This window comes from Oncorhynchus mykiss, chromosome 2 (assembly GCF_013265735.2).
Source record: "Oncorhynchus mykiss isolate Arlee chromosome 2, USDA_OmykA_1.1, whole genome shotgun sequence".
NCBI classification, from domain to species: Eukaryota; Metazoa; Chordata; class Actinopteri; order Salmoniformes; family Salmonidae; genus Oncorhynchus; species Oncorhynchus mykiss.
Window position 1 is genome coordinate 65,539,700 of NC_048566.1, and position 21,742 is coordinate 65,561,441.

Consider the following 21,742-nt stretch of genomic DNA (forward strand, 5'->3'; position numbering starts at 1 on the left):
ATATTAAACATATGTATATTTAATCATGGAATTACAATATCTATTTTAGTAGCTGTAAGGTTTCTACTTTATACCTTGCTGAGCAGCGTCCATGGGTGGCTGCTTGCAGTCCTGTGCCCGATGGCCGGTGACCCCACAGTTGTAGCAGGACAAGCTCCCTGGCTTCCTATGCCCTCCGTTCCCCACCCCCCCATGAGGCTTGTGCACGTTGGCACCGGCCCCCAGGAAGCCCTGCATGGGGGGCAGGATAAGCCCCTGCTGCCCCTGGGTGTCGTGGCTGTGAGACACACTGCTGTTGTAGAGGGGCGGTGCCACCAGGGGGTAGGGGAAGGGGGTGGCAGTGCTGCTCCCAGCCAGCAGGGGACTGAGGTGAAGCAGGGGCCCCAGGGGGAACACTGATGTCCCTGAGAAGGGGTGCTGGAAGTACCCTGCATAGCTGGTCGGGAGGGCCCCGTAGGAGCCACAGTTCCCACTGCAGCCACAAGAGCTGCAGACGCAGACAGAGGAGTTAGGGCTGGAGCCAGAAGTGACAACGTAGCTGCTGGTGTCTGTGGAGGTGGGACTGGAGCTGGGTTGGACAGCGGACCTACTGTTCACACAGTAGGTGTTTCCTGGCACCGCTGCCATGGGAACACTGCTCGCAGTTCCCATGTGAATGCCACCCACAGACGGAAAAGCTAACTTGGAGGCAGGAGATGAGGAGGAAGAGGAGGAGGAGGCAGAAGAGTAGGGGTAGGGGTAGTGTCCAGTATGCCGTAGAGAGGGGGACACCTGCAGGTGTAGAGGGGGGTGTGAGACGTGGTGCAGGGTGTTGGAGGTTGTGGTGAGGGCGGAACTGGTGTCCACCATCAAGACTGGAGGGGAGCGCAGCACAGTAACCCCAGAGGGCCCCCGGGGCCCAGCAGAGTCCTGGCGAAGGGGAGGGGACCCCATACTGTCCACACTCATGCCAGGGAACACTCTCTCCAGTCGCACCCCAACAGCCACACCTGAACCCAGGGGCTTGGCCCGCTCATCAGGGCAGAAGGGAGGTAGCCGGGGCTTACAGGGGGAACCCAGGATGCGTCCTGGTGACTGTAGGCTTAGGGAGGGAGGAGGGAGGCTCATGTGGGAGGGGCAGGGAGTAGGATCATTCTGCACGGGCAGAACCTGAGCAGTAGGCCGACTAGGCCCTGTTGTAACGGTGGGGTTTAGGAGAACGTAAGTCCTGTCCTTCTCTCCTAGTTCTAGTCCTGACTCCATCCCTGGATAGGGACAGGATGACACAGAACAAAATGTTATCAGTGATATACTAACTTATTGAAGGCCATTTCAGTTAGCATGATAACTGCTGAGGGAGATAGACTCACGTCTGTGTGGCTCCTTGGCCCTGTTGAAGGCCCCTTCCCGGGACAAAGACAGAGAGTGAGGGGTCATGGGGCTGGAGGGGGCGCTGGAATACCCTGAAGAGGAGCTGCTGTCCCGGGTGAGAGGGTGCACGCCCGTCTCTACCTCCACACACAGCTCTAAACAAAGAAACTGTGATCAATAAAGCTGAAGGTGTACAGTTGAAGTTTACATACACCTTAGCCAAATACATTTAAACACAGTTTTTCACAATTCCTGACATTTAATCCTAGTAAAAATTACCTGTTTTAGGTCAGTTAGGATCACCACTTGATTTTAAGAATGTGAAATTTCAGAAAAATAGTAGAGAGAATGATTTCAGCTTTTATTTCTTTCATCACATTTCCAGTGGGTCAGAAGTTTACATACAGTCAATTAGTATTTGCTAGCATTGCCTTGAAATTGTTTTAACTTGAGTCAAATGTTTTGGGTAGCCTTACAGACATTATTTCACTTATAATTCACTGTATCATGACTCCAGTGGGTCAGAAGTTTACATACACTAAGCTGACTGTGACTAAAAAAGAGCTTGGAAAATTCCAGAAAATTATGTCACAGCTTTAGAAGCTTCTGATAAGCTAATTGACATCATTTGAGTCAATTGGAGTTGTACCTGTGGATGTATTTCAAGGCCTACCTTCAAACTCATGCCTCTTTGCTTGACATCATGGGAAAATCAAAATAAATCAGCCAAGACCTCAAAAAAAAATTGTAGACCTCCACAAGTCTGGTTCATCCTTGGGAGCAATTTCCAAATGCCTGAAGGTACCACATTCATCTGTACAAACAATGGGACCACGCAGCCATCATACTGCTCAGGAAGGAGATGCTATCTGTCTCCTAGAGATGAACGTACTTTGGTGCGAAAAGAGCAAATCAATCTCAGAACAACAGCAAAGGACCCTGTGAAGATGCTGGAGGAAACAGGTACAAAAGTATCTATATCCACAGTAAAACGAGACCTACAGTGGGGCAAAAAAGTATTTAGTCAGCCACCAATTGTGCAAGTTCTCCCATTTAAAAAGATGAGAGGCCTGTAATTTTCATCATATGTACACTTCAACTATGACAGACAAAATGAGAAAAAAAATCCAGAAAATCACATTGTAGGATTTTTTATGAATTTATTTGCAAATTATGGTGGAAAATAAGTATTTGGTCACCTACAAACAAGCAAGATTTCTGGCTCTCACAGACCTGTAACTTCTTCTTTAAGAGGCTCCTCTGTCCTCCACTCGTTACCTGTATTAATGACACCTGTTTGAACTTGTTATCAGTATGAAAGACACCTGTCCACAACCTCAAACAGTCACACTCCAAACTCCACTATGGCCAAGACCAAAGAGCTGTCAAAGGACACCAGAAACAAAATTGTAGACCTGCACCAGGCTGGGAAGACTGAATCTGCAATAGGTAAGCAGCTTGGTTTGAAGAAATCAACTGTGGGAGCAATTATTAGGAAATGGAAGACATACAAGACCACTGATAATCTCCCTCGATCTGGGGCTCCACGCAAGATCTCACCCCGTGGGGTCAAAATGATCACAAGAACGGTGAGCAAAAATCCCAGAACCACACGGGGGGGACCTAGTGAATGACCTGCAGAGAGCTGGAACCAAAGTAACAAAGCCTACCATCAGTAACACACTACGCCGCCAGGGACTCAAATCCTACAGTGCCAGACTTGTCCCCCTGCTTAAGCCAGTACATGTCCAGGCCCGTCTGAAGTTTGCTAGAGAGCATTTGGATGATCCAGAAGAAGATTGGGAGAATGTCATATGGTCAGATGAAACCAAAATATAACTTTTTGGTAAAAACTCAACTCGTCGTGTTTGGAGGAAAAAGAATGCTGAGTTGCATCCGAAGAACACCATACCTACTGTGAAGCATGGGGGTGGAAACGTCATACTTTGGGGCTGTTTTTCAGCAAAGGGACCAGGACGACTGATCCGTGTAAAGGAACGAATGAATGGGGCCATGGATCGTGAGATTTTGAGTGAAAACCTCCTTCCATCATCAAGGTCATTGAAGATGAAACATGGCTGGGTCTTTCAGCATGACAATGATCCCAAACACACCGCCCGGGCAACGAAGGAGTGGCTTCGTAAGAAGCATTTTAAGGTCCTGGAGTGGCCTAGCCAGTCTCCAGATCTCAACCCCATAGAAAATCTTTGGAGGGAGTTGAAAGTCCGTGTTGCCCAGCAACAGTCCCAAAACATCACTGCTCTAGAGGAGATCTGCATGGAGGAATGGGCCAAAATACCAGCAACAGTGTGTGAAAACCTTGTGAAAACTTACAGAAAATGTTTGACCTCTGTCATTGCCAACAAAGGGTATTTAACAAAGTATTGAGATAAACTTTTGTTATTGACCAAATACTTATTTTCCACCATAATTTGAAAATAAATTCATTAAAAATCCTACAATGTGATTTTCTGGATTTTTTTTCTCATTTTGTCTGTCATAGTTGAAGTGTACCTATGATGAAAATTACAGGCCTCTCATCTTTTTAAGTGGGAGAACTTGCACAATTGGTGGCTGACTAAATACTTTTTTGCCCCACTGTATATCGACATACCCTGAAAGGCCACTCAGCAAGGAAGAAGCCACCGCTCTAAAACCGGCATAAAAAGCCAGACTATGGTTTGCAACTGCACATGGAGATTAAGATCGTACTTTTTGGAGAAAAGTCCTCTGGTCTGATGAAACAAAAATAGGACTGTTTGGCCATAATTACCATTGTTATGTTTGGAGGAAAAAGGGGGATGCTTGCAAGCCGAAGAACACCATCTCAACCGTGACGCACAGGGGTGGCAGCATCATGTTGTGGGGGTGCTTTGCTACAAGGGAACTGGTGCACTTCGCAAAATAGATAGCATCATGAGGGAGGAAAATTATGTGGATATATTGACGCAACATCTCAAGACATCAGTTAAAGTTAAAGCTTGGTCGCAAATGGGTCTTCCAAATGGACAATACCCCAAGCATACTTCCAAAGTTGTGGCAAAATGGCTTAAGGACAACAAAGTCAAGGTATTGGAGTGGCCATCACAAAGCCCTGACCTCAATTCCATAGAAAATTTGTGAGCAGAACTGAAAAAGTGTGTGTGAGCAAGGAGGCCTCCAAACCTGACTCTGTTACACCAGCTCTGTCAGGAGGAATGGGCCAAAATTCACCCAACTTATTGTGGGAAGCTTGTAGAAGGCTACCCGAAACGTTTGACCCAAGTTAAACAATTTAAAGGCAATGCTTCCAAATACTAATTGAGTGTATGTAAACTTCTGATCCACTACGAATGTGATGAAAGAAATAAAAGCTGAAATAAATCATTCTCTCTACTAATATTCTGACATTTCACATTCTTAAAATAAAGTGGTGATCCTAACTGACCTAAGACAGGTAATTTTTTACTAGGATTAAATGTCAGGAATTGTGAAAAACTGAGTTTTTAAATGTATTTGGCTAAGGTGTATGTAAACTTCCGACTTCAACTGTAGTAGGCTACCTACAGTACGTTGTAAAGGTCATCCTGAGAAGGTGTACGTCAGAGGAGGCTGGTGGGGGGAGCTATAGAAGGACGGCTCATTGTAATGGCTGGAATGGAATAAATGGAACAGTATCAAACACATCAAACATATGGAAACCACACATTTGAGTCCGTTCTGTTTGTCCCATTTCAGCCATTAAAATGGGACCATCCTCCTACAGCTCCCACCACCACCCTCCTCTGGTGTACATATTGAGGGATTGCCAATGTTAATAAATGTGTAGTCTACATGCCAACAGAGTACCGATCATGTCTTTGTGTGACCTTTATTCCAAATGTCAAGTTCACTTGTATTGAAATTATATCCTGTCAGATGAGTTGCATACTGTACCTGTGTTGCTACTTGAGTAGACGTGTGCCACTGGGCCTATGTGGCTGGATGGAGTAACCCTGGCGATGCCACTGCAGGACACAGGGAACTGGGACAACATATACCTCTTCTCCATCTTCTCCCTATTGACAGGAACACAGTCAGTCATCACAGAAACATCTTTGTCATCTCTACATAGCGGACAGCCACAGTATGATCTGGAGACAGTAGCTTTATTGAAACCCTAGAGGGTGCTCTAGTCTAGCCGTCAAGATTACAAAAGCACAGCATCAACACCCTCTGTTTCACCAACACACCAGCAACAGGTTGTGTGAGAAATAGTTATTTGAGATGAACACCAGTGCCATGAATGGTACAGAGAATTGCTAGAAAAAAATGTTGAACAACTTTTGAGTCGGTACTCGGTACATATGACACATACACAATTTTGACAACTCACCATATTATATAGCTAGGAAAATCGTGTTAACTTAGCTGCATTGCCAGGTGGAGAAAAAAAAACAGGCTTGACAGTGTAATGAGTGATCCCGAATAAGCTCCCATTAAGCTCACTGATAGTCCGACAGATCTATGGAAAAGCACCTGAGGAACTTTCCACTTCCTGTCACCAACATAGATGGTCGTACCTGGCTAATGGAAACATGCTGATATTAGCTGTGGAAACAGGCTGAGTGATAGTGTTCTCTCTCAGTACCACTCCTACGCTACAACAGGTGACTTGGGTTTTCCATCCGGTTTATCCTTTCCATCTTTCCTTTAGGTACAACTTATCTGGACTAACCAATCTACTCCACCGGAATGCTAGTTAACCATTGACAACCAAATGACCATGAATCTTTATACCATGACATCCCTTACAGAAAAAGATTGCAGTTAGAGTGCAGTATAACTGCAGTATGCTGCATCCAAAATAACACAGTTTCTTTTAATATGCTAATTTTGCAGTGTAACTGCAGTTCAACTGCAGTTCACTGTAGTTATTCTGCAATTGCTGAGTCCAGAATACCACAGTCGACTGCAGTTACTGCACTTATAAAAACGGCAATATTTTTTTGTAAGGGATTGTTGAATACTAATTTCTGTCTTGAAGGGTATTCTAGAGCATTATTTTCTTATAATGCACGGTATGTTTGCAATTCAATGGCCATAGTTCATTTTTACATGTTTTGTTTGAGCTGCTTTGAAAGCTTTAGTATAAAAGGGATAAACAACTCGTGGCTCTCAGGGAAATAACGCAACTCCATGGAAGGTTAGTTCCACTCCGCTACCGCGTGTCATTCATTATATTCCAAAGAACACATAACCTCGTGTTGATTGTCCCTTACATAAACACCATTGACATATCTCCTGTGTTAATGTTTAATAAAATAAACAATCAACAGACACACCTTTTACAAATGCTACACAAACTATGAAGTAAGACTATCTAAATAATACAATTATGAAACATTAGTTGTAAATTGAGTATCTATCCATCCACCCATCCATCTACCCATCCATCCATCCATCCATCTACCCATCCATCCATCCATCCATCTACCCATCCATCCATCCACCCATCCATTCATCTAACCATCCATCCATCTACCCATCCATCTATATATCTACCCATCCATCTATCCATACATCTACCCATCCATCCATCCATTCATATACCCATCTATCCATCTACCCACCCATCCATTCATCCATCTACCCATCCATCCATCCACCCATCCATTCATCTAACCATCCATCCATCTACCCATCCATCTACCCATCCATCTATATATCTACCCATCCATCTACCCATACATCTACCCATCCATCCATCTACCCATCCATCCATCCATTCATATACCCATCTATCCATCTACCCACCCACCCATCCATCCATCTATCTACCCATCCATTCATCCATCTACCCATCCATCCATCTACCCATGCATGCATCCATCTAACCACCCACCCATCCATCTACCCACCCATCCATCCATCCACCCATCCATCCATCTACCCATCCATCCATCTACACATCCATCCATCTACACATCCATCCATCTACACATCCATCCATCCATCTACCCATCCATCCATCTCATTACCCTCTGAACTACCTGAGTCTACACAGGAGTATGTTGGAATGGGCGCGTCACTGCTTTTATGTGGCTGGGGGACAGAGGGCTTGATAAGGGGTCTGGGTTCAGACTCACTTCTGCAGTTCCAGCTGCGTCTTCAGCTTCTTCTTGGCTCCCTGGGTGAGGTCATACTTGTTCAGATCCTCCTCTGTGAGTCCAAGGAACTGCGGGAAAAAAGAGCACATTTAAGAGCACAGATAGGGGCTACCACGGAGAATGTGATTGTTAGGGGAAGACAGCAGCTGTTGTTTGATCTATTCTAATGTCTATTGTTCGGGCTTTCTAATAACAGACATGTAGCTTCATTCTGACATGTTATCATTGATATTGCACTTGTCCAGACTACTTGCTTGTAAATATCCTTTGCTGTTTTGCTGTTTTTTAATATGTGATTTTGTCAGTATTGTGATTGCTGCTAAATTAATCCCTCTTTGAGGACATAAACATTTTCTGAATCTGAACTCTTTCCCTGCATACACCCCATTTCCAAGCCAGAACAAAGCCACTTTTAGTTATATCCTTATCTCTTCAGCTCCATAGGTGTCTTAAATGCCACTCATCCACTGTAACCTAAACCCACCAATGAGAGACTGTTCTGTTCTGTTCTGTTCTCTCCTTCCTCAAAGCCCACCCACCTCCTCCATGGTCAACTGCTTGAACACTGGGTAGTACTTGTGCAGGCGGAGTTTCCTCAGCCAGTCCAGGATGCCATTCTGTTCTGGGTTGCTCTGCAGTGGAGGACCAGGGTTCTGGAGGTGGCCGGGAGGGGGTGCATTATCCCCCCCTGCTACCCCCACCCCACCGGGAGGAAGGATGGGCACAGTGCCCTGGGGGGGCAGCTGGGTAGGAGAGCGAGTCTGAATGGAGTTGTGAACGCTCATGACTGTCTGGATACTGGCTACACCACATAAAGCCCTGAGAGAGAGGGGCGGGGGGGTGAAAGAGGATAGGAAACATGGAGGAAAAATAGGGAAAAGTCCATGACAGGAAAAGGACAGTGAATACTGTATATTGCAAAGGATGGAAATAATGTAATTAAGATATTAAGATAATTATACAGGTTGCAGATTTGAATAGGCAGCAACAGTCTATATCAAACTTAGTGACACTACATTACCAAAAGTATGTGGACACCTGCTAGTCGAACATCTCATTCCAAAACCATGGGCATTAATATGGAGTTGGTCCCCCCTTTGCTGGTATAACAACCTCCACTCTTCTGGGAAGGCTTTCCACTAGATGTTGGAACATTGCTGCGGGTACTTGCTTCCATTCAGCCACAAGAGCATTGGTCGGGCACTGATGTTGGGTGATTAGGCCTGGCTCGCAGTTGGCATTCCAATTCATCCCAAAGGTGTTCGGTGGGGTTGAGGTCAAGACTCTGTGCAGGCCAGTCAAGTTCTTCCACACTGATCTCGACAAACCATTTCTGTATGGACCTCGCTTTGTGCATCGAAGTATTGTCATGCTGAAACAGGAAAGGGCCTTCCCCAAACTGTTGCCACAAAGTTGGAAGCACAGAATCTTCTAGAATGTAATTGAATGCAGAATCATTAAGATTTCCATTCACTGGAACTAAGGGGCCTAGCCCAAATCATGAAAAACAGCCCCAGAACATTATTTATCCTCCACCGAACTTTACAGTTCGCACTATGCATTGGGGCAAATAGCGTTCTCCTGGCATCCGCCAAACCCAGATTCGTCCATCAGACTGCCATATGGTGAAGTGTGATTTTCACTCCAGAAAATGCATTTCCATTGCTCCAGGGTGCAATGGCAGTGAGCTTTACACCATTCCAGCCGAAGCTTGGCATTGCGCACGGTGATCTTAGGTAGTGAGTGCTGCAACCGAGTACCAAGTATCTACGCGCTTCAGCATTCGGCAGTCCCGTACTGTGAGCTTGTGTGGCCTACCACTTCACGGCTGAGCCGTTGTTGCTCCTAGACGTTTCCACTTCACAATAACAGCACTTACAGTTTACCAGGGCAGCTCTAGCAAGGCAGAAATTTGACAAATTGACTTGTTGAAAAGGTAGTACCCTATGATGGTGCCATGTTGAAAGTCACTGAGCTCTTCAGTAAGGTCATTCTACTGACAATGTTTGTCTATGGAGATTGCATGACTGTGTGCTCGATTTTACACACTTGTCAGCAACAGGTGTTGCTAAAATAGCCGAATCCAATAATTTGAAGGTGTGTCCACATACTTTTGTATATATAGTGTATGTTGAGTGTTAAAGATGGGAGCCCACCTGTTGGTTCCTCTGTATTGAAACAAGCACCCAACACCTGTAGCACATGAAATAAACATAGATCAGTCAGCCACATAATCAACAACCTCTAAATAAGTATACTTTATGAATGGCGATATACAGTACGCAAAACTCATTTTTGAATCTTGTCTATTGTTTATTGACTTCTTGACCTCTTTACAAGTTTGGAACAAAATATCAGCTGAGGGTCACCAGTTTTTCGAGTTTAATTTAAGAGCAGTGTGATATTTCAGCACTTTACTGGTGCCTCTGGTACCACATTACAGCAGAGTAAGATAGATTTTTATTTCACTGCATCCCAAGGGTCTCGCAATATCAGCCAAGCGGCAAAAGGCTAGCTGCTCCAGACACAGTCAGACAGACATCCAGGTCTCTCCCACTGCCACTGCCCTGCCTGGGGAGACGGAACTATAAATAAACTCTAGGATGAAGTCACCATTTGCCAGGCCTACCAACACAAACATGCCAGTCCAAATTCCCACACAAATCTAAAATAGAACCCCTCAAACCCCAGAGATGAAGTGCCACTCCTCTCAGCCAAACAGAGAGGGGGACATATACGTCCCATGAACACAGAGTAGGGTTAGGACAGGAGTCTTACTTGCAGTGGGAGGGGGGGAGAGGGCGATGGTGGCAGTGCTGAAGAAGAGTTCGGCTTGGTAGTGTTTGAGAATGTGGGCTGGAAGCACTGTCAGGCACCTGTACAAGGAAGGAACACATGAGATAACGTTACATTCCATGCTCGATATGATTCCTTCGCTCATTATCTCTTGTCTTTGACAGTAACACCTGGAACTAGGTCAAAAACAACATTAAAACAACATGCGCCGAATACAACAGGTGCAGTTTAAAAAAATACCTAAAAAAATAAGACTAAGACATAAAAGTAACAAATAATTATAGAGAAGTAGTAAAATAACAAAAGGCTATATACAGGTGGTACCGGTACAGAGTCAATGTGCGGGGGCACCGGTTAGTCGAGGTAATTGTGGTAATATGTACATGTATGTATAGTTATTAAACAGAGAGTAGCAGAAGCGTAAAAGGGGGGGTGGGGCATTGCAAATAGTCTAGGTAGCCATTCGATAAGATGTTCAGGAGTCTTACTGCTATAGACCTCCCTCTGCCCCCAGCTGTGCCCTCTATACCATATGTGAATTGATTGCCCCCCATCTATCTTCTGAGCTCGTGCTACTAGGTGACCTAAACTGGGTCATGCTTAACACCCGGCCATCCTACAATCCAAGCTTGATGCCCTCAATCTCACACAAATGATCAATGAACCTACCAGGTACAACTCCAAATCCGTAAACATGGGCACCCTCATAGAAGCTGTTTAGAAGCATCTTGGACCTAGACTTGGTGCTCTGGTACTGCTTGCCATGTGGTAGCAGAGAGAACAGTCTATGACTAGGGTGGCTGGAGTCTTTGACAATTTTTAGGGCCTTCCTCTGACACCGCCTGGTATAGAGGTCCTGGATGGCAGGAAGTTTGGCCCCAGTGATGTACTGGGCCGTACGCACTACCGTCTGTAGTGTCTTGTGGTTTGAGGCCAAGCAGTTGCCATACCAGGCGGTGATGCAACCAGTAAGGATGCTCTCGATTGTGCAGCTGTAGAACCTTTTGAAGATCATCATGCACTTGTTGATAAACTACAGTAACTACTTGGTTGTTACTCATTATCATACATATGTAGTATGAAAATATTATATATCACAACACATACAGTGTTAACTATGCACCACTGTTATCACTGTTTAGCCCCGGCCTACTAACTGTTAGCGTGTTAGCATCGGCCTGCTAACTGTCTGAATCGCCGTGTTCCCAGTCAGCCCAACCACTCACTGGACCCATATTGTTCACTTGGCTATGCATGCCTCTCTCTAATATCAATATGCCTCGTCCATTACTGTCCTGGTTAGTGATTACTGTCTTATTTCACTGTAGAGCCTCTAGCCCTGCTCAATATGCCTTAACCAACCATGTTGTTCTACCTCCTACATATGCGATGACATCACCTGGTTTAAACGTCTCTAGAGACTATATCTCTCTAGTCATTACTCAATGCCTAGGTTTACCTCCAATGTACTCACATCCTACCTTACCTTTGTCTGTACACTATGCCTTTAATCTATGCTATTGTGCCCAGAAACCTACTCCTTTTAGTCTCTTTTGAGAACGTGCTAGACGGCCAGTTCGTATAGCATTTAGCCGTACCCTTATCCTACTTCTCCTCTGTTCTTCTGGTGATGTAGAGGTTAATCCAGGTCCTGCAGTGCCTAGCTCCACTCCACAGGTGCTCTCATTTGTTGACTTCTGTAACCGTAAAAGTCTTGGTTTCATGCATGCTAACATTAGAAGCCTACTCCCTAAGTTTGTTTTACTCACTGCTTTAGCACACTCTGCCAACCCGGATGTCTTAGTCGTGTCTGAATCCTGACTTAGGAAAACCACCAAATACCTTGAAATCTCCATCGCTAACTATAGCATTTTCCATCAAGATAGAACTGCCAAAGGGGGCGGTGTTGCAATCTACTGCAAAGATAGCCTGCAGAGTTCTGTATTACTATCCAAGTCTGTACCCAAACAATTCAAGCTTCTACTTCTAAAAATTCACCTTTCCAGAAACAAGTCTCTCACTGTTGCCGCTTGCTATAGACCTCCCTTGCCCCCAGCTGTGCCCTCTATACCATATGTGAATTGATTGGCCCCCATCTATCTTCTGAGCTCGTGCTACTAGGTGACATAAACTGGGTCATGCTTAACACCCGGCCATCCTACAATCCAAGCTTGATGCCCTCAATCTCACACAAATTATCAATGAACCTACCAGGTACAACTCCAAATCCGTAAACATGGGCACCCTCATAGATGTCATTCTAACTAACTCACCCTCCAAATACACCTCTGCTGTTTTCAATCAAGATTTCAGTGATCACTGTCTCATTGCCTGCATCCGTAATGGATCAGCGGTCAAACGGCCTCCACTCATCACTGTCAAACGCTTCTTAAAACACTTCTGCGAGCAGGCCTTTCTAATTGACCTGGCCGGGGTATCCTGGAATGACATTGACCTCATCCCGTCAGTAGATGATGCCTGGCTATTCTTTAAAAGTGCCTTCCTCACCATCTTAAATAAGCATGCCCCATTCAAAAAATGTAGAACTAGGAATATATATAGTCCTTGGTTCACTCCAGACCTGACTGCCCTTGACCAGCACAAAAACATCCTGTGGCGTTCTGCATTATAATCGAATAGCCCCCGTGATATGCAACTTTTCAGGGAAGTTAGGAACAAATATACACAGGCAGTTAGGAAAGCTAAGGCTAGCTTTTTCAATCAGAAATTTGTATCCTGTAGTACTAACTCAAAAAAGTTCTGGGACACTGTAAAGTCCATGGAGAATAAGAGCACCTCCTCCCAGCTGCCCACTGCTCTGAGGCTAGGAAACACTGTCACCACCAATAAATCCACTATAATTGAGAATTTCAATAAGCATTTCTCTACGGCTGGCCATGCTTTCCACCTGGCTACCCCTACCCCGGTCAACTGCCGGCACCCTCCACAACAACCCGCCAAAGCCCCCACCATTTCTCCTTTACCCAAATCCAGATAGCTGATGTTCTGAAAGAGCTGCAAAATCTGGACTCCTACAAATCACCGGGGCTAGACAATCTGGACCCTCTCTTCCTAAAATGATATGCCGAAATTGTTGCAACTCCTATTACTAGCCTGTTCAACCTCTCTTTCGTATCGTCTGAGATTCCCAAAGATTGAAAGCTGCCGCGGTCATCCCCCTACCCAAACTGCTACAGACCTATATCTATCCTACCCTGTCTTTCTAAGGTCTTCGAAAGCCAAGTTATCAAAAAGATTACTGACCATTTCGAATCCCACTGTACCTTCTCCGCTATGCAATCTGGTTTCAGAGCTGGTCATGGGTGCTAAATGCATGCTATTCAACCGATCACTGCCCGCACCTGCTCGCCTGTCCAGCATCACTACTCTGGACAGCTCTGACTTAGAATACGTGGACAACTACAAATACCTAGGTGTCTGGTTAGACTGTAAACTCTCCTTCCAGACTCACATTAAGTATCTCCAATCCAAAATTAAATCTAGAATTGGCCTCCTATATCGCAACAAAGCATCCTTCACTCATGCTGCCAAACATACCCTCGTAAAACTGACCATCCTACCGATCCTCGACTTCAGTGATGTCATCTATAAAATAGCCTCCAACACTCTACTCAACAAACTGGATGCAGTCTATCACAGTGCCATCCGTTTTGTCACCAAAGCCCCATACACTACCCACCATTGCGACCTGTACGCTCTCGTTGGTTGGTCATACGCGTCGCCAAACCCACTGGCTACAGGTTATCTACAAGTCTCTGCTAGGTAAAGCCCCGCCTTATCTCAGCTCACTGGTCACCATAGCAGCATCCACTCGTAGCATGCGCTCCAGCAGGTATATCTCACTGGTCACCCCCAAAGCCAATTCCTCCTTTGGTCGTCTTTCCTTCCAGTTCTCTGCTGCCAATGACTGGAACGAACTGCAAAAATCTCTGAAGCTGGAGACTCATATCTCCCTCACTAGCTTTAAGCACCAGCTGTCAGAGCAGCTCGCAGATCACTGCACCTGTACATAGCCCATCTATCTACCTACCTCATCCCCATACAGTATTTATTTATTTATCTTGCTCCTTTGCAGCCCAGTATCTCTACTTGCACATTCATCTTCTGCACATCTACCATTCCAGTGTTTAATTGCTATACTGTAATTACTTCGCCACCATGGCCTATTTATTGCCTTAACTCCCTTATCTTACCTCATTTGCACTCACTGTATATAGACTTTTTGTTTTCTTTTGTTCTACTGCATTATTGACTATGTTTTGTTTATTCCATGTGTAACTCTGTGTTGTTGTATGTGTCGAATTGCTATGCTTTACCTTGGCCAGGTCGCAGTTGCAAATGAAAACTTGTTCTCAACTAGCCTACCTGGTTAAATAAAGGTGAAATAACATTTAAAAAAAATAAAAATCAAGTGAACATATTCAGGTGGGCTACCTTGGTCAGTGACAATGCTGATGGACCTTACCTGGGGTCCAGCTCAGAGGTCTGATCAAGGCCAAGGGACTGAAGCAGGAACTTCTCTAGACCTTCATCAGGGAAAAGCTGAGAGACCTGGGAGAAACACAAAATAGGATATTGACCTTAACATCACTATTCAACAGATGGCAGATGGGTACAGTGGACATAAAGACAGGTTTTCCCCCCACTTCAAATTCTGTAAATCCTAGCCTGAAAAAAGGTAGCTGCTAGTTAGCAGAACAATCGATAAGAGACATAAGCGCTCAGTCCCCTCTCTGTGCTTCAGCCACTTTCTTACCTGGGAGAGAAAGTTCAGCACCTCCTGGTGAGTCCTGCTCACAGTGGAAACAGAGGAGTCTGACCATGTGACCTGTGGGATAAGGAGAGAGTGAGTAGACAGGGCAACAGTGTATAATAACTAATATACAGTACATACTGGAACTTATGTGTTCCTGTGTGTGTGTGTGTGTGTGTGTGTGTGTGTGTGTGTGTGTGTGTGTGTGTGTGTGTGTGTGTGTGTGTGTGTGTGTGTGTGTGTGTGTGTGTGTGTGTGTGTGTGTGTGCATACCCACCTCTAGCATATATTCACTTGGTTTCTCCCCCTTGTGAGTCACTCCACTCAGCTCTATCCTCTCTATGTTCACTGAAGAAAAGAATATATATATATATATATATTATTTGGATTATCTGATTTTATCGTTCAGCAAACAAAGAACATCAAGTAAGACATTGCTTTGGTGTCTCGTATTTTTCTGCCATGCATGCTAGATGAAAACGTAGTTCCTGTTAGATCTACTGTTGAGACTGTTCTTTTGGCACCAAATGTACTTAAATGACATATCTGAATTCGTAGAGAACATCACAGGAAATGAGGTCACCTGGTGTCTATTTAAACACATTAAACACTTTAAACTGGAGAACAGAGGACAGTGAGATAGAACAAAAAAGACTAGAGAGAACATACTGATAGAGGTACAAGGTAGAAAGAAAGAGAGCCATGGAGAGAAAAAGTGACAGGATGATCTAGATTTATGGCTGGACTAGTGGCACATTTTAGGGATCCTGCCAGTGACATTTTAAAACATTTGGCTGAACTCCGTATCGGATTCAGAGAACACACACACACACACAGACACCATCTGAAATCTCATACACAACACTCATAAACACACATACATTAGAGTACACACACACACACAAGCCTGTTTGTTAAATATACCCTGCAGACTCAGCACTTCCTCCGGTGTGTATTAGCACTGGGAGAGGCACTAGCTAGCTGAATGAAGCTCTGTGCTGAAAGTGACCTATCTGAGCGGATCAGAAATGTAGAAATACTGTGAAAAACCTCCCCTGTAACTTTTCTTACCCAGAGGTTTGGCTCTCAGTCTCAGGCCAGGAAAGGGCCTCTCCCCCGGCAGGCAAGTGTGAACTCATCTGAAGTGTTCTGAGTAGCAGAAAGTCTATAGGCCTCACTGTAAGTCTAAACTGCTTTACTAAAGGCTAAAACGTCATTACTCTCACTGTGTGTGTGTGTGTGTGTGTGTGTGTGTGTGTGTGCGCACAGGCACGTGTGAGTGTGTAAGTGAAAGAGCGTAGGAACACCGTGTGTAAAAGAGCCAAGTGGGGAATAAAAAAAATATATATATATATATATATATTTTTTTTTTTAAGTGAATGTGATGTGAGTGAGAGACAGCAGAGGAACTATGTCATGCTGTCTGGCCTGGATTCTCCCTTCCTGTGTGAGCTCCCTCTCCTGCAGTCACGGCTAGAAGGGATCCGGCTTTTGTAAAATTAATGTCAAACATTTTTTTTGCATTTTAGCTAACTCAAACTATTTTCCTAACCTTAACCTAATTCTTATAACCTGCTGTAAAAAGTCATATCTGACGTTAATTTGACAAAAGCTGTATTCCTTCTAGCCATGACCCTCTCCTGTCCATACAAAATTATACAGTAGCCACAGGCTCAGCAATAGAGCAGTCCTGCCCTAATACCATGCACTCTCCGTCACGGCAGAGTTTACACATCAGGCCCAGCCCCCTCCATCCTCACGCAATAGAAAATGATAAAAACTCTGAGCAGATCTTTTTTTAAATTGGTATCATGAACAAAAATATAAACAAAATATGCAGCAATTTCAAAGATTTTACTACAGTTCATATAAGGAAATCAGTCAATTTAAATAAATTCATTAGGCCCTAATCTATGGATTTCACATGACTGGTAATACAGATATGCATCTGTTGGTAACAGATACCTTAAAAGAAAGTAGGAGCGTGGATCAGAAAACCAGTCCTTATCTGGTGCGACCACCATTTGCCTCATGCAGCGTGACAAATCTCCTTTGCATAGAGATGATAAGGCTGCTGATTGTGGCCTGTGGAATGTTGTCCCACTCTTCTTCAATGGCTGTGCAAAGTTGGTGGATATTAGCAGAAACTGAACCACTCTGTCATACACGTCGATCCAGAGCATCCCAAACTTCCCCAGTGTGCCAGTGGCCATCGAAGGTGAACATTTCCCCACTGAAGTCAGTTACGACACTGTCTGCAGTCAGGTCAAGACCCTGGTGAGGACGACAAGTACGCAGATGAGCTTCCCTGAGACAGCCCTGACAGTTTGTGCAGAAATTCTTTGGTTGTGAAAACCCACAGTTTCATCAGCTGTCTGGGTGGCTGGGCTCAGCAATCCCACAGGTGAAGAAGCCGGATGTGGAGGTCCTGGACTGGCATGGTTATACGTGGCCTAAGTTGTGAGGCCGGGTGTACGTACTGCCAAATTCTCTAAAACGACATTGGAGGCAGCTTATGGTAGAGAAATTAACATTCAATTCTCTGGAAATTAACTCTGAGGAACATTCCTGCAGTCAGCATGCCAATTGCACTCTCCCTCAAAACTTGAGACATCTGTGGCATTGTGTTTTGTGACAAAACTGCACATTTTAGAGTGGGCTTTCATTGTCCCCAGGACAAGGTGCACCTGTGTAATGATCGTGCTGTTTAATCAGCTTCTTGGTATGTCACAACTGTCAAGTGGATGGATTATCTTGGCAAAAGAGAAATGCTCACGAACAGGGATCTAAACAAATTTGTGCAGAACATTTGAGAGAAATATGTTTTTGTGAACATTTCTGGGATCTGTTATTTCAGCTGATGAAACATGGGACTTTGTGTTTATTGTTTTGTTCAGTGTATGTTATTGTAAGTCACCTAAATATGTAACTACATTTACCATTGTTCACGCGACAATGACTGGTCTTGATAGAGATGATTTGGTATGGTATGATCATCCGTATACAAATTTGCATTAAAGTAACTGTCCAGTGTTTCTAGATTTCTATGAAATATTACTTATAATGAATTACAATATGAGTGAAATAGTTTTCCTTCTGCAAAAAAATGTAATTAGGTATGGCATACCCCAACAACAGAATGGTGTGAGTGTATAACAGTCATGAAAAATATTAACTCAGTAGACAGTTGATTGGCCAGCTCATCCTCCTCAGGAGGTTGACATCATCCACTATGAGGAAATAGCAAGCATTTTTTAAACAGTCTGTTTGAGATACAAGTTTGAGTTGGGGTTGGGCCAAGATAAAAGCAGAGCAGTGCGAAAAAAACAACAACACAGAGTTACACATGGGATAAACAGTCAATAACACAACAGGAAAATCTATGTACAGTGTGTGCAAATGTAGTAAGGTTAGGGAGGTAAGGCAATAAAATAGACCAATAGTGGCAAAATAATTACAATTTAGCATTAACACTGGAGTGATAGATGCGCAGATGGTGATGTGCAAGTAGAGATACTGGGGTGCAAAAGAGCCAAAAAATAAATAACAATGTAGTCAGATGACAAGAGAGCAGCTGGTGCAGCAGTGTTCTCTAGGGTAATCAATGTCTCCGTCAGTGGCAAAAAGTGTAGAGACTGAAGGGCACTAGGAATTCCACATGGGTTGTGCACGCAGGGTACACTAAATTAGAGGGGTTGCCGCTACGGGGTAGAGGAGCATCTGTAAAACCTACATCGAAGAGGAGCGAACCGGGGTAGAAAACACAGACATACAGTGCCTTCAGAAAGCATTCACAACTGTTGATTTTTCCACATATTGTTCTGCTACAAAGTGGGATTAAAATGGATTTAATTGGCATATTTTTTGTCAAGGATCTACACAAAACACTTTTTAAAAATGTATTTGTAAAACATCTATGAAAAGTAAAACACTATACAGTATATACAAAAGCTTGTGGGCACGCCTTCAAATTAGTGGATTCGGCTATTTCAGCCATACCCATTGCTGTCAGGTGTATAAACTCGAGCACACAGCCATGCAATCACCATAGACAAACACTGATAGTAGAATGGCCTTACTGAAGAGCTCAGTGACTTTCAACGTGGCAACGTCATATGATGCCACCTTTCCAACAAGTCATTTCGTCAAATTTCTGCCCTGCTAAAGCTCCCCAGTCAACTGTACTGTTATTGTGAAGTGGAAAGGTCTAGGATGCAAGTATATTACTCGCTAATGTTCAGTCTCTGGACAATAAAGTAGAGGAGCTCAGGGCGAGGATCTCCTTCCAGAGAGACATCAGGGACTGTAACATACTTCATGGCTCTCTACTCCCTACGGATATACAGTTCACATCCATACAGACAGCTGAGTTCTCAGTACATCGCGCAGACAGGAATAAAGAACTCTCTGGGAAGAAGAAAGGAGGTGGTATATGTTTTATGATGAACTATTCATGGTGTGATTGTGATAGCGTACATAAAACTCAAGTCCTTTTGTTCATCCGACCTAGAATACTTCACAATCAAATGCCGACCATATTACCTCCCAAGAGAATTCTCTTCGGTTATAGTCACAGCCGTGTAAATTCCACCTCAAGCCGATACCACAACAGCCCTCAAGGAACTACACTGGACTTTGTGCAAACTGGAAACCACATATCCCGAGGCCGCATTTATTGTACCTGGGGATTTTAACCAAGACAATTTGAGGAAAACCCTACCGAAGTTCTGTCAACACATTGATTGTAGTACTCGCTCTGGAAAAATGCTCGACCACAGCTACATTCCCTTCCGAGATGCCTACAAGGCCCTCCCCCGCTCTCCCTTTGGCAAATCAGATCACGACTTCATTTTGCTCCTCCCTTCCTATAGGCAGAAACTCAAACAGGAAGTACCCGTGCTATGGTGTTTTCAATGCTGGTCTGACCAATCAGATTCCATGCTTCAAGACTGGGATATGTTCCGAGGTCTTGCTCCTGGACAAGCTGAACACGTTCTTCGCCCTCTTTGAGGATAGCACAGTGCCACCGACATAGCCCGCTCCTAAGGACAGTGGGGTCTCATTCTCCGTGGCTGACGTGAGTAAGACATTTAAGCGTGTTAAGACCTCTACGGGATCAGTGTCCCTAAACCGGGACGGTTTAAATTATTAAATTTAAAGATTAAATTCTTGTTAATATTACTGCAGTGTCCAATTTACAGTAGCTATTACAACAACGAAAATACCATGCTATTGTTTGAGGATAGTGCACAACAACAAAACATTTTTATCACAGCAACTGGTTTGATACATTCACTCACCTCTGAAAGTAAATACTGTACTTACATTCCGTAATGTTGCAAAGGGTGTCTACTTTGAAGAATCTAAGATCTAAAATATATTTACACTTTTTTGATGATGATGATGATTCCATACTTGATAGATTTGATGTCTTCACTATTATTCTACAATGTAGAAAATAGTAAAAATAAAGAAAAACACTTTAATGAGTAGGTGTGTCCAAACTTTTGAATTATACGGTATGTAAGAATGCTGTTCATTGACTATAGCTCGGCCTTTAACATCATAGTACCCTCCAAGCTCATCATTAAGCACGTGGCCCTGGGTCTGAACCCCGCCCTGTGCAACTGGGTCCTGGACTTCCTGACGGGCCGCCCCAGATGGTGAAGGTAGGCAACAACACCTCCACTTCGTTGATCCTCAACACAGGGGCCCCACAAGGGTGTGTGCTCAGCCCCCTTCTGTACTCCCTGTTCACCCATGACTGCGTGGCCACACCCGCCTCCCAAGTCAATCATCAAGTTTGCAGACGACACAACAGTAATATGCCTGATTACCAACAATGACTAGACAGCCTACAGGGAGGAGGTGAAGGCCCTGGTGGAGTGGTGCCAGGAAAATAACATCTCCATCAACATCAACAAAACGAAGGAGCTGATCGTGGACTTCAGGAAATAGCTGAGGGAGCACGCCTCTATCCACATGGGCGGGACCGCAGTGGAGAAGGTGGAAAGCTTCAAGTTCCTTGGAGTACACATCACTGACCATTTGAAATGGTCCACCCACACAGACAGGGTTGTGAAGAAGGCGCAACAGTGCCTATTCAACCTCAGGAGGCTGAAGAAATTCGGCTTGGCCCCTAAGACCCTCACAATTGAGAGCAATTACAGCACAATTGAGAGCATCCTGTCGGGCTGGTTCACCGCCTGGTACGGCGTTTCAACAATACTATGTAACTCCGGTAGGGCAACATCTGAAAAATAGCGCCTACGTGGTAGTGTGTACCGGGGCTCATAGTGCTCGACCAGTCGGCGAAAGCCAACATCATCCATGACAGAGAACAGTTGATTGTCAAGGGCAATGAATTCCATTATCTTGGCGTTAATGGATTTTGCCTTTGAGTTGTCTCGCTGAAATGTTCATACTCTTTAAAATGACTGCTCGACTTGAACTTGTTTAGTTGTTGGAAGTGTGTGCTTAGTATTTTTTGTTTTTGTTCTGTGTAGCGCTGTATTTTTTGTGGCGTCATTACGTCATCTACCTACGTTATATAGGTATGCACGTCATCTACCTACGTTATATAGGTATGCACGTCATCTACCTACGTTATATAGGTATGCACGTCATCTACCTACGTTATATAGGTATGCACGTCATCTACCTACGTTATATAGGTATGCACGTCAGATTTGAC

The 21,742-nt window shown here is 44.3% G+C and overlaps 1 protein-coding gene across 1 annotated transcript in view; it reads right to left on the reverse strand.

The window, feature by feature from the left end:
• The window catches only part of zcchc14 (zinc finger, CCHC domain containing 14), a 35,747-nt gene that overhangs the window by 4,421 nt on the left and 9,584 nt on the right, over positions 1–21,742 (reverse strand). The window contains exons 3-12 of the mRNA XM_021568425.2: positions 15,326–15,396; positions 15,052–15,123; positions 14,761–14,846; positions 10,257–10,354; positions 9,635–9,671; positions 8,018–8,297; positions 7,458–7,546; positions 5,266–5,387; positions 1,350–1,505; positions 75–1,244 (exon numbers count right to left, since the gene is read on the reverse strand). Of these exons, the coding sequence (XP_021424100.2) occupies positions 75–1,244; positions 1,350–1,505; positions 5,266–5,387; positions 7,458–7,546; positions 8,018–8,297; positions 9,635–9,671; positions 10,257–10,354; positions 14,761–14,846; positions 15,052–15,123; positions 15,326–15,396 (2,181 nt within the window). The remainder of the gene's footprint in view (positions 1–74; positions 1,245–1,349; positions 1,506–5,265; positions 5,388–7,457; positions 7,547–8,017; positions 8,298–9,634; positions 9,672–10,256; positions 10,355–14,760; positions 14,847–15,051; positions 15,124–15,325; positions 15,397–21,742) is intronic.